The sequence below is a fragment of the Scophthalmus maximus genome, chromosome 2 (assembly GCF_022379125.1).
Source record: "Scophthalmus maximus strain ysfricsl-2021 chromosome 2, ASM2237912v1, whole genome shotgun sequence".
In the NCBI taxonomy this organism is placed as follows: domain Eukaryota; kingdom Metazoa; phylum Chordata; class Actinopteri; order Pleuronectiformes; family Scophthalmidae; genus Scophthalmus; species Scophthalmus maximus.
In genome coordinates this window covers 10602243-10615310 of record NC_061516.1, presented here as the reverse complement: position 1 = coordinate 10615310, position 13068 = coordinate 10602243, and the positions used below count along the sequence as shown (strand labels likewise).

The following is a 13068-nucleotide window of genomic DNA, read 5'->3' as shown; positions in this document are numbered from 1 at the left end:
TGGATGTCACACCGTGCCAGATGTAAAGGAATCGAATAGGCGGGGCAGGAGCGAGTGGAGAGGGAGACGAGAGAGGAAGGTGGGGGGGGGGTTGGAAGAGAAAGTAAGAACAACAGAATTTACTACATTTCATTAACTTAGTCTGAGATGAGCGCACACATCCAAATGATCCTGTAAAAATGTCTGCTGCTGCCTTTCTTTTTGACATTGAGAATTATTGACAGCACACGTGAATAACTACCAGTCTAATGGTAAAATAGGATGTGAGACAAACGGTTCCCCGGTGAGTTCTCAACACGGGGAGGTTTTAAATTCCACCTTTAATGGAGCTTGAAGTCTCCGGAATCAGCCCGGCTGTATAATAAGAGCCAGAAATAAAATACAGATATTGTAATCACAAAAAACTCTTCATAACCGAGCTGAGGCCGTTGATAAAGCATACCTCTCCTTACAGCTTTTAACACTGCACCCTTCACAAAAAAGAAAAAACACCCTGCATTTTATTCATATCAAATTGATCATAAGGTCAACTATTACAACACTTATTGTAAACATAGGAGGCTTGAAATCCAATTCAACTGTCACTGAGTCCCCTCCCTGTACTCTCGTGAACTCCCGAACATTGACTTAACTTCAAAGATTCAAAGGGAGGAAGTTCACCAATTGTTTCTGTATGGCTTTGCTCTATTAAACCATACCAGAGAGAGGACTACTGGCTTATTGCTTCAGCAAAATGAAAAAATACAAACTATGATTAAATGGTTTGATAAATTGAGGATTAAATGACTTTTTTATGTAAATGGGTCATATACTGTATAACTATAAAGGTAGCCTAACCGCCATCCTGCTTTGTACGTCAACAAGCTGAATCAACCCGGCTGTATAATAAGAGCCAGAAATAAAATACAGATATTGTAATCACAAAAAACTCTTCATAACCGAGCTGAGGCCGTTGATAGTGTGACTGGCCATCTTCTGCGCTGTGGGTTGTCTGCCTACAAATGGTTTCACATCTGTGAATGAGAATTTTTCTACTGTGTCTTTGAATAAGTTGGATTGTTTTTTTTTCAAATGAACATCAGTTGTATAGCCTCAGTTTTGTCATATGAATTCATTTATTTATTTTTCCCTGTCGTGTTTTTTTCTCAACTAAGCATGTAGTCCATTACATGTCAGAAGGTGTTGACATTGTCAAATAGCTTGTTCTGTCTTAGTAAAAAACACACAATGTTTGGTGTAATATCTTTGAGGACTAGTATGAAGACCTTGAAAAAGTAATAAAAGTGTTTTTTCCGTTGATTGACTAATCGTTTCAGCTCTAAAATATTTATCATCATGATTAAAGACACTCCAGTTACTTCGGAAAAATAGCAGTAAATAGTAATAGAGTTTATAATCCCATTGGTAGCTGCAACATTAAATTAATGAACACTTTACTTCATCTATAATTATGATCTCATAATCTGATAAAGTATATTACTCTGAGTACTTTTACTATTGGTACTTAAAGGGTATTTTTTTTAAATTCATTTTAGTTTATTAAACAAAAGTGCATTTGTGTTTGTTGGTCGCACAGAATAATTTAAAGAACGCACTTGAACTTTGGGGCCTTTTGTTGCTTTTCAATCACTGTTGGTTCAATTTCAATTAATAAAAAAAACAAAAAATAACTGTTAAAAGTTGGAAATGAATCACTGAAAATGTTTGGAGCCCCGTCTGAATGGCTTTTAGAATGAACCTAACCTTTTGTTTGCTTGTCCAGGCAACACTGTGCTGGTCATTGACATTCATGCTGCAGCCTCGGTCCCTCGGCTGCTTGAGTTTATTTATCAGTATCAGGGGTCAGTGCAGAGGCGCATTTCTGCACGAACCCCCATTTCTGTGCATCAGCATGCGCCCGAGCACCCGCAAAAACTCAAGTTTCAAAACCCATTGCTCGGTTTGTTCACATCAACCATTAATCAAACCAAATAATGCATTAAGAAAAAGGTACACAAAGGGTACGAGCTGAAGATCTTAACCACCGAGTTGATTAGCAGAGCACAACACCCACCACACAAGAGTCACCGGTGAGTGGAGGACACATCAGTCATGTTCTAAGAACACTCCGCTTGACGAGAACCGTCGATCAGCGTCACCGCAATGAGACACAGACGTGCTTAGTCACCGCCTTTGTCGGGTCCTCATCAAGTCCACTTATGAGTTATGACCTAACAGTTACATCGCACAACAAACAACATCCATCCCAATCTGGAGAACTTGATGACAACACTCATCTGATCCTCCACATTTTCCACTTAATATTCTGCATTTTTCTGTCATCAAAGTCTTCCTTTTGTTTCTTCATGGGAAACTGAGTTCCCGACGCCACAGTACAATTCCTCGACAACACCTTATTCGTCGGCTTATGTCTCGTAAGAAATGCTTATTACGACCAGCGTAAAGTCATGCAAGAACTTCAATTACAGCGCACATCGCAAAGTGACGAGGGAGAGGCGGCAGTGGGCTGTAACCCTACACGACAGCAGCGTTCTCCTTCATGCAGTGGAAAACCTCGTGTTCTGGATGTTTTGACCAGACCGAGCAACGCGAGGACCAAACGTGACCCAGTGGAGAGAGAGGAAGGCCCATGAAGACATGAGCGCGCAGCCTCGGTCCAGAAACAATAAAAAAACCTTGCAGGCGCTCACGTAACACAAGAAAAATGATTTCACATCATGTCTCCGGTAGTCGCATTTATTTAAGATTGATAAGTTGAGGTGGAATCATTTTCTTAATTTGGTTGGTAATAAAACCATGGCTGGGCAGAATTGATTGTTGCTGCACAAACGGACTATTAAGTATTGAGGCTCACAATTTTGATCCGACACTGCCTCCCGTCAAACCTGCAAGCGATCTGCTGAACATAATGAGTTTTGCATAGTCTATTAGACAACGGCCTTCCTGGGAGGACTGACCCTGGGGCAGAGGTCATCTCTCAGCTCCGCGAGTGACCATCCTCGGCCCGCGTGTTTAATAATAGCCGAGTGAGTCACCGTGAATAAACTCGCCTCCTGGAAGCTTTTCAGAGTTCAGGTTGGACACAGTTGAACTCACGAGGGACTTTTGGCTGCACTCTGAAATGCGGAGAAGTGGGTTCTGCTGTTTTCCATGCTCCGCCAGTCTGACATAAGCCCGTTTCCCCATTACTGTGCCTCCCCGGTTGTATAATGTTTTTTATGGCAGACAGGCTGGCTGCAGCTCGAGGGCAGGAGACAAAGACAGACTAACTGAAAGGACAAGAAAGGGGGAAGGAGAGAGAGAGAGAGAGAGAGAGAGAGAGAGAGAGAGAGAGAGAGGGAGGGAGGGAGGGAACGGGCTGGAGTTGTTGAACGGGGTTTCCCTGCCTCCATCTGCCAAGGATTTCCTCACAGTCATTGGGGCTGTTTCAACCCGAGGCTTGCCCAGGCACATTCCTGAACACTGACTTCAGCCGTCACCCCCCCCCTCCCTCGCACACTGTGTCCCCACAGTACCTCCCCACCTCGCCGCTCTGCCCTCCCAATGCAGACAATGAATAAAAGAGCTTGTTTACGAGCAGCAGCAAAGCGGAGGGGAGACACTTCCTGGAGACAGTTGCCAACAACAGCAGGAGGCTGGTTTTTCTCCGTCCAGAGAGTCAGGAAGCAAAGCAGGAAACGGGACATGCATCGATCTGCGCTCCCGCTTGCCCTGCGCTGATGAAGGAGCTTTCACTGCGAGCTCCTTCTACCCCTGCACAGTCCAACAGAGTCCATTAACAAATCACGACTCAGATTATAAGGACCCCCCAGTAGACATCACATCTGAGCGGTTGAGCAGTATTGACAAGCTAGAGTTCAGGCTTTTCTTGTGTAAACTAAAAACATGAGAAAAAAGGTTCAGCAGTTACCATGACAACTTGGATCATGAGGGCTCCTTGAAAAAAAAAAAAAAACAAGAGCTTGCAGGGTAACATGCCAGGGTCTGTCAAAATTGACCAAGAATAACTGCTAAGCAATCCGCCCGGCCTTGATGCAGCACGCTCTGACTGCAGGCAATCAAACACCCCCCACATTCTCCGGTGTGAACAAGCTCGTTCCTGGCCTCCGCGGGCTGCTTCCACACAGTTGTTGTGAGCGGTGGCGGGCGGGCGAGCAGACGCACCACCAAATGAACAGCTAGAAGCCAGCTGGTGAAGCGTGAGCGGGGAGGAAGAAGAAGAAGAGCGGGCGCGTAGAGGTGCGGCGGTGCTGCTTCAGTGAGTGGCTCCGGCTCCCAGTCTGTCCAATAACCATGAGAAGGTAAAAACCATGACGGTAACCCCTAATGACGCAGTCCAACGTAGCTTCCTATATGCAATCAGTGTCCTAATGTATGCTCCCACTGGAAAAGGTCTGAATGCGTTAACCATATCAAATGTAAATTATAAATGTACCCCCATAACCTTATTATCTCGGACGCGAGGCCATCACGGGTAAGTGCAGAAGAGACATCTGCAGTCTGACAAAGTCAGGGCTTCCCGCATTTACAAAAGCGTCAGTGGCAGGCGTTCCTTCTCCGTGGAAGTCACACACAACCATGTCAAGTGGCCGAGTGTCAGCAGCCACCTTTAGTCTTCCGGCCGACCTCTGAACAGCCACGCCCAGGAGCAGAAGTGGTGCGAAGTAACTGACCAGCCCTCTGCAGCACAATGACAAAAGGGCACGCAGGATTCATCCTCTGAGGGCCATGAATGTCTGCACTAAATGTTTTGCCAATCCATCCTGTTAATATTGAGATATTTCACAGTGAATAATTTATAAGGTTCTTGTAAAAAGGGACCAAGATCGCCACAATCATTGGGATGCATCTTCCGGGGACTATGACTCTACAACATTCAAAGGCAATCCAGCCAACATCTGTAACATAAATTTAAGTCTGGACCGAGGTTACATTTTCAGTAACATTTTCTGAACTAATATTAAGCTGTTTGAAACCTGGTGACACGTCCCAACTCCCTCCTAAGCTGAAATGACATTGAATTTTGCTGTGCGCTCTAAAAAACAGAAAGGATATAATCATTTCAAATCAGTGAAAGGAAAGTTATAATACTATGTACAGGAGGGAAAATGACACAAGGAGAGGAATGAAATGTCCTGTTCAATACAATTAATATTATTAAAGCTGCTATGATTGATGAACTGATTATCCTGTAATTCTCTTCATGCTGGAGACAGTGGAGAAAAAAAAGGTACCACCAACTGTCAATGCTGTCCCATGATAATTTGTTTTGTGAGGCTCATCTCAGCGAGACTATCATGTCAGTGGAGGAGAATTAGTATCAAAGTGGAGATTTTATCTCTTCTATCCCAATTAAGACAGGATATGGCAGGAGATTCAGCTCCGCGGCTGCAGCAGCTGCCCATTGCTTGGACGGTTTCTGACATCATCAATTCGTGGCCAGGGAAAAACAAGAGACTGGATTTTTCCTCGGGATGTTGCGCACGACACAGTGTGCCGAAGTTAAATTGCACCATTACTCTTGTGTTCTGTTTTAATTGGATAGTTTTATGATTTTCACATTTTGTACTGAACCGTCCCTCACCAAAAAAAACCCTGTTCTTAAAGATGTCATCTTGACATCATCACATTTTGGTCAGTCTAATTAGGAAATTTCATTTGCCGCCAACATTTGCACGCCAAAGATGACATGAGACTGCTGATGAGTACTAAAAGACTTTTGTCTCTAACTAGACAAATGCTTGTTGCAGATTATGTTCAGGTTAAAATAAACACTCATAATAGAAACACACCAAATAAGAAGCTTGCACATTTAAAAAAAAACAAAAAGACTGTATGGTGAGTGCTTTTGGCTAGTTACAGAGGAAAAGGAAAAGGGCCTGTCAACTGAGCAGGACATGCATGAGGTGATTAGCACAGAGCTGATATCTCGCAGGGGCTCGGAGCTTCCTCTTTAAGGTCACAGCTGTGTGGAGAACCACTATTCTAACATCTGAACAGGCCAGTGAGGAGGATGGCACCAGAAGTCAAATGGAGAAACTGAATGCTGTGTAAAAAACTGTCAGCAACCCCTACCTGACGGCAGAGTTAAATATCTGTGTTAACAGTAACATCATGCTATTAAGGTTTATTCTAGGTTTAATTGGGTTTATTCTAGGTTTATCTTAGAAACCAGTGCTAGTTCTATCCAATCAAATGCCTGCTCCGGTACGACTTCACTGATCTGAGCCCCGAAGCAATGGAGGCAAATCATACTAGGGAGAATTTGAAACGTTGGACATCTTATGAAAACAAACCACACTCTTTTAGCCTGCCAAGAAACACGACTAGTTACTAATAATACTAAAAAAAACTCTCATACGCCAGAAGGATACTGAAGCGTCTGGTGATATTTCACATTATCTAACAAACTGCATGTACAGACCGACATCCTACTCACAAGTATGGCCAAAGCCTAAGCACGGAGTCCGTGCCATCGAGCTCCGTGGTTTGTCCAGAAACACCTCAGTGAACCACACCGCTGCAGCGGGTGGCATGTTCATCATCAGGGACGCAGTTTCTTCCCACAGTCCATCCCACATGCACCGCGCTGCATTACTTCTTAAATTAATGTGTCGCAAATTCCCCGTCTGTGTAGAATGAATAAAAGGCACAGAGCAGGAAACCGGCAAGGTGTCTAGAAGCGAAAAAAAGGAAGAAATGCCTCATTCAAATTCAAAAAGTAAAAGAGTTTAGATATTAAAGTCAACATACGATAAGAAATTAGTTTCACTGTTCTTCTCATTGCTACTTGTTTGCTTTTTCACTAAACCTGTCCCAGTGAACAGGTTTACCCATCCGATCTAAGCTCATGGCTTTTCCTGTATCAACTCATTTTTCCACGCAATAATGACTTATTTGACATACAAGTCATTCCCCTTCACAAACGGTTCATCTCCATCTGAAAGCTTTTCAGTGGCCTTGTTCAGACACATACACACACACTGTACAGCATGTGCTCTCCGTGCACACACAGACCACGACTTGAAGCACCTTTGGCGCTGGCGTCCCCGCGGCGGGGCGGACCGGACCGCGCTGCAGCAGAGCGCCCGGGCAGCAGACGGCGGCAGCAGTGCGTTAGACCCCCTGCGCCTCGGCAGCATGATGGTGACTGACAGATGAAGAGGTGGGAGAGAAGTGACAGGCTCAAACAGGATCACAGCTTGTTCGAAGGCAGGCACACACAGGGCCCACTAGAACGGGGAAGTGACTCAAATGACTTTTTTATTTAACTTAACTCTCCTTTCTCAGCCCACGTAGTGTGACTGCAACCCTGGTGTCCACATATTCAACGCTCGAACTGGACAGCTTCCGTGGCAGTGGAAGAAGCCAACCACCTCCTGGTTGAGGAGGCCGCTGCGAATGTGCCATCGAGGTTGTGTCTGTGCGAAGGAGGAGGAGCAGGAAGCAGCCGAACTCCTCTCGTTATTTCAAACGCAGAGGCGAGTAAGTCGGGCTGCGGTCACGTCGAGTTGCAGAACAGGAAGAGAATGAAAAAAAAATGTGAGTGAGATCCCACTAGAGGAAGTTGTAATTATTACTATTCGTGGCAGAAACTAGAGTGAGGAATATGCAATAACATTGCATAATTATAGAAAAGAAAACACCTTTTGGGTGCCGGAAGGTCGTTGCATTGCCACCTGTGGAAAAGAAGCTCACCCGTCTAATCACTAAATCAGTGACAAGAATTCAAGCCTGCCTCGTATCGGTGAAATCAACAGAAGCGCATTGGAGCTCGTGTGCACCAGCAGTTGAGGAGGCTCATGAGTTTGTCTTCGTGGCTAACGGCGGATATTGTTGTTGACATTGCTGAAAGCTTTTTTTGGACAGTACTCCGGCTGTAAGTCAACATATGTGTGTATCATTGGACACTGTAACGTGATGGTGCAATGACATGCATTGTTAGGTTGTTTAACCTGAATGTGTTGCGCAATTGTACCCCTGTCCTGCGGGGAGTGTCAAGAGACCATTTTAGAACCTAAGTCCATTTTGAAGTGTCTCCAGAGGAGCAGGTGAGGATTTTAGGAATAATGCCTCTTGATTCAACAATAGTTTCACATTTTAACATTTGTTTTCGAAGGTCATGTTTTTGTCAGATTAAAGCACAAAATGTCTGGAAATGAATCAATAATAGTCTTATCACCCACCCACCCCTCGGGACACTTGATTGCCTATGGAGACAATATGGCCTTGTACTGATACTTTCTAAAAATGAACACACCATAGCTTTGAAACGGGGGTTGTGAGGGCACCGAATACAGTCAAGCACCGCAAGCTGTAACAGCACAAACATTCTTTGCGCAACCCACACACACAGAGTGTGTGTGTAGGTGTGTGTATGAGAGAGAGAGAGAGCAAAAGAAAGAAAGAGAGAGAGGCCTGTGACTTCCTCTACTACAGTACATCCGAATCAGCTATTTCGCGATGAAAGTGACAAAGTGTCAAGTAAATTACGGTGCTTGTAGTTGTCAGTAAATGGGTTGGACTCCTGTAGTGTGAATGAAGTTGCAGATAACAGAGAGCTCTGCTAGTGGGAGTTAAATGAGAGTTGCGAATAAAAGGTCAACCACCACCATTTCCGCAGCACAGACTCTCCGGAGGAGACCGTCCAGATGTGGCATCTTAGCTCATTTTCCAACATCTCAGAAGGGGACCAGCAACTCTGACGCTGGTCAGTGGGGTTTCTCAGTCGGAAGCACATGAAAGTGCCAACATAAAAGCCAGGAAGCCTAGACACCGCTTGCCTGTCTTTACTTACAATGTGGCACTGACAAAACGATATTTCATGTGCTTTGACAAAAAGCAAGATTCTATACTCGAGCCACTCTGTGATAAAGGTGGTGGGGGGGGGGGGGATCCCATGAGCAGGCCAAAACACAGAACCTCAATGTGGTTCCACTAACTATGTTGTCTGAAGAAGTAATGGGGCAGGACACACACTCTCATGTATTGATTGTGAGCATCCGACCCCGGAGACGAGGGAGGCAAATCGAGTGTGTAAAACCTCTCCGTTCCACGGACGAGTGTTATGTCTGAGCCAAAAACATGACACCTCGTCGTCGTCCTCCTCCTCCTCCTCCTCCTCCTCGCCGCATGTCAGCGCCTCCTCCTCTTCCTGCAGATCCTTGAAGAAGTGCGTGAAAGATGGCGAAATGACAGGCGTTTTTTCGTCTCCCCTTGACCCCCCCCTCGCGTCCAGACTGAGATAAACACCGACATGTGGACGTGTTGATTTAGGTTAATGATGCCTCCGATAATCAGATCCTGCTAACCATTAGAGCCGGGGTGAAACGCGGTGCATGCATGTCGGCGGGAGCGAGGTAATCATACCACCCGCAAACAGCTTTGAACAGTCTCCCTGTAACAAAACACCGGGGCTCACACAGAGTCTTGCAGTCAAACTACAAAGTCTGCGGTCTGTGTGCAGAGGGGAAGGAGCTGTGTAGCAGACGCACATCACTCTGCAATGACATAAAACAGGAAACAAAACCAAAGCCAATTTAATGCTGGTTTCCCCCGTTTTTTGGGCTTGTGGAGGTGCAGCTCGAGTGGATAACCCTCATGCCCAAAAAAGGGGGAAAATGGTATTCCCTTCGCTGCATCTATCTGTAACACGCTCGCATGAGACAGGAAGTTCCCAGCCAGAAGCGAAAGAGATGTTATCTGTGGCAAGACGTTGCTTTTTTTTTTTTTTTCTTTCCATGAAGTCATCACAAGCCCCCTGGGTAGGGTAGGGTGGCTGGCTGGCTGCAACAAAAGGGCTTCTGTTTGACTGGCACAATGTGCCGCTCTGCTCCACAGCTTGGCCACACATGCAAATGACAGGCCAGGAGGGGAAGGTGTGGTGATGTCAGGTCCGAGCTCAACGCGAACAACACTCCTCAATACACCCGCCAAGTGGTAATGACGATGATGGGGGGGCCGGTGTCAGTGAACTGCTGCAACATCCAACCAGTGATAGAAACCATATCTTCACAGGAGGAGTGGCAATTTGACTCGCACCCTTACTGTTTTGACAGTACACGTTTGTGTGCTTGTGATCGCTATCTCTCCCAAATACGCACACGCACTTCCCCCTGTGATCTTGCAAATCGAACTGGAAAGTACAAACCACTTTAGGAACAACTGTTGGAACAGGTTGCTCAAGATCGACCCCCCCCCCCCCCACCTTTCTTCCACTATAGTGGCCTGAGCATGTCTGCTCTGCACTTCCTGATCCCTGCATGACAGCCAAGGGGATGTCTTCTCTTACACACACACTCTCTCTCTCTCTCACACACACACACGCGCACACGCGCACACACACACTTGTGTTAACACAAGTGTGTGTGTGTTGATCAGGGAGGGCTGCGGGGTTTCGTCGATAAGAATAAGGCTTTCTTTTGGGCATTACGCACGGCACGCTCTCACACCAGACCTGACATGAGGCGACCTCAGGAGGGGCACGCTGAATGCAAATTAAAAAAAGTCGCCCTGTTATGAATTATTACAGTCGATCAGAGTGTATTTGCATTGATATATCTTCCCTGTCCAGTCGTCTCTCTCTCTACGCGCGACGCGCGCCCAATGAACTCGACAAACGAGCATGTGCATCACTGAGTGTGCCACACTCCACTGACTCGCGCGCCACGGGGGACTCGTCGTGTCTTTACGCGCGCCCACCGCCCGAAGTGCAACTGCCGCGGTTGGGTTTCCTGGCACCCGAGTCGCGCCGACAAGCCGAATGAAATGCAATAGAAGACAACGTGTCACCACTACTCACCGTTCGGCCCATATCGCTCCACGCTGACTTTGACTTGTTCCTGAGTGAGCCCGGTGTTCTCGTTCACGCCGAAGTTGTCCAAAACTTCGGTCGCCGACTTGGTGTGCGCATTTTCCATCTTGACGGACAGAGCTCAGCCGATCGGATTCAAGGGCATGTGGTATCGAAATGCATGTATTGTGGCAAGTGTGGTGCGGCGGGGAGGAGGGGGGAGGTCAAACGGCAGTAATTTCCACCGGCGGAGTCTCGGCTCGGTTTGTGCTCTGTCACCTGTCCGCCCCTGAAGAGAGAGAGAAACCCCTGCGGTGTGGCGGTGCGGACGCTGCAGTTCCTCCGTCGGTCGAGTGCTGCGGCTACTTCATCTCCATCCGAAGGTGCGCTCCGTCTGCGCCGGGGCGGACCGCCCCCCAGCTGATGAGCGACTCCCTCCCGCGCGCCCATTGGCTGCGCGTACCTGAGCGCAGCGCGAACACACGACGCTTAGAATTATTGCTTTCCTGTTCTTTTGTTTTGTTTTTTTTTTGTTTGGTTGTTTTTTTTTTTTTTAGCTCAATGGGAAATTGCCTCCTTGTCTTATTCGTTTTTTACGCAGTCGGCTGCACATCGGTGCCCCTGGGACACGGTGCCTTGCTCAAGGACACTGTGACTACACTGCTGCTTGCATGTAGCTCACTGCGCAGGCTCCGTGCCCACAGCGGCCCCGGGGGCCAGTTGCACAAAGGACTGCACATTACATTAAAATCGCTTAAAATGTCTACTCTTGAATTCATGCATTTGTCTCACGAGTGACGGAAATTTCTCAATGAATTGTCGCAAACCCCCAAAAATACCTGTGCTCAAGAGTGGTGAGCAGCCTGAACTAGTATAGAGTGTGTTTATTTTTGTTGCTGTTTGATAATGTACCAAAGATAGTTTAGAATTAAAACTAAAAAGTGAACTTACTGTTGTTTAGTGTTGTTCAATCAAAGTCCTCTTCTGCGAACGGTGTCCCCCAAGTTAATCGCAAGAAGGAGAGTCCCAATTCAAGTACTTTGAGTATTTATGTACTCGAAGAAAAGAAAGGGAAGTAATGGCAAGCACGCAGTAACCGCTGAATCTCTGGATACTTTATACACACGGCAGATGTTGGAAATAAGACCATGGGCCGTGTGTGGAGAGAGGAGGCCCGTGGCCAGTGTCACTGTAGCTCCAATATTCCATAGGGTAAGATGAAGGGGTGAGATTCTGTAGCAAAGGTTCCTTGACCTTAGCTCACACAGGCCGGAGGCATCGAAACATTTAAATAAAAATGTTTTTGACATAGTTTTTATTCATTTACCACACACCACACGTTTTACTAACAGAAAAATACATTTTAAACAGTTGGGATGAGACAAAATTAAAGCAGACGAATAAGCAATACAAAAGGTGTCGGAGCTGTTCTGAGCTCTACAATAGGGGCTAAACAGAACGTCCCACACTCCGACAGCTGTGTTCCTTGTCCTTGCAGTATCGCCAGACTGTTCCCTCTCAGGGAGACTTGGAAGGGACATTTTCTCCATTCTTGGCCCGTGCGTGCGTGTGGAGAAACAGCCTCGGAGTCCTCGGGACCATGACAGTCGAACACCGCTGCTGCAGATGGGATGGTTTGCCAACACAGGGGCCTCCCGCAGGGCCGTCCAGCTGGAGGACATTTCATGTTCAGGAAAACATTGAATACGAAAAATGATTTCCCCCATTTATACATCAAAGCCAAGGAAGCAACTGTGGGAATTAAAGGTATATCGTGTCCACATATTTTCAATGTAATACATGGAAGAAAATAAACCTTTCTGAAGAATTGTTGTTGTAATTGTTGCAACAATTTGGGAGGGTTAACTTATTGTTAAATAAGTACTTCATGATCTGTTATAAGAAATATGCAAGAGCGAAAAAAGCACTCAGATCCTTTACTTAAGTGAAAGTGTTAATTCAACAATATGAAAACACTCCGATTACAGTTCAAAAATGTACCTTTCACTTAGTAAAGCTACAGCATTATGAGCGAAATGTACTTGTACTTGAAATGAAATGTACTTTTACAATTCATCATATCCATTGATTATTAATATTAATTCACAAATGCATCTACTATGGCCCAAGTTGAATTATTTGAACCACTTCACATACAGTTCATTAGTAAAGCCCTACCTTCCCGAACGTAGGGGTCGAACCCCTCCAAAGGGTCACAAGGTAAATCTCAGTGAGATGATGAATGGGAGAGGAAAGAAGTGAGCACAGATTCAAGT

The 13068-nt window shown here is 45.9% G+C and overlaps 1 protein-coding gene across 2 annotated transcripts in view; it reads right to left on the bottom strand.

Annotated features, from left to right (window-relative positions):
* atp2a3 (ATPase sarcoplasmic/endoplasmic reticulum Ca2+ transporting 3) overlaps positions 1-11195 on the bottom strand; it is a 39259-nt gene extending 28064 nt beyond the window's left edge. For both annotated transcript variants that reach the window (XM_035624892.2, XM_047327592.1), the window contains exon 1: positions 10802-11195. In XM_035624892.2, the coding sequence (XP_035480785.2) occupies positions 10802-10919 (118 nt within the window). In that variant the 5' untranslated portion in view covers positions 10920-11195. The remainder of the gene's footprint in view (positions 1-10801) is intronic.
* Between the last annotated feature and the right edge of the window lie 1873 nt (positions 11196-13068).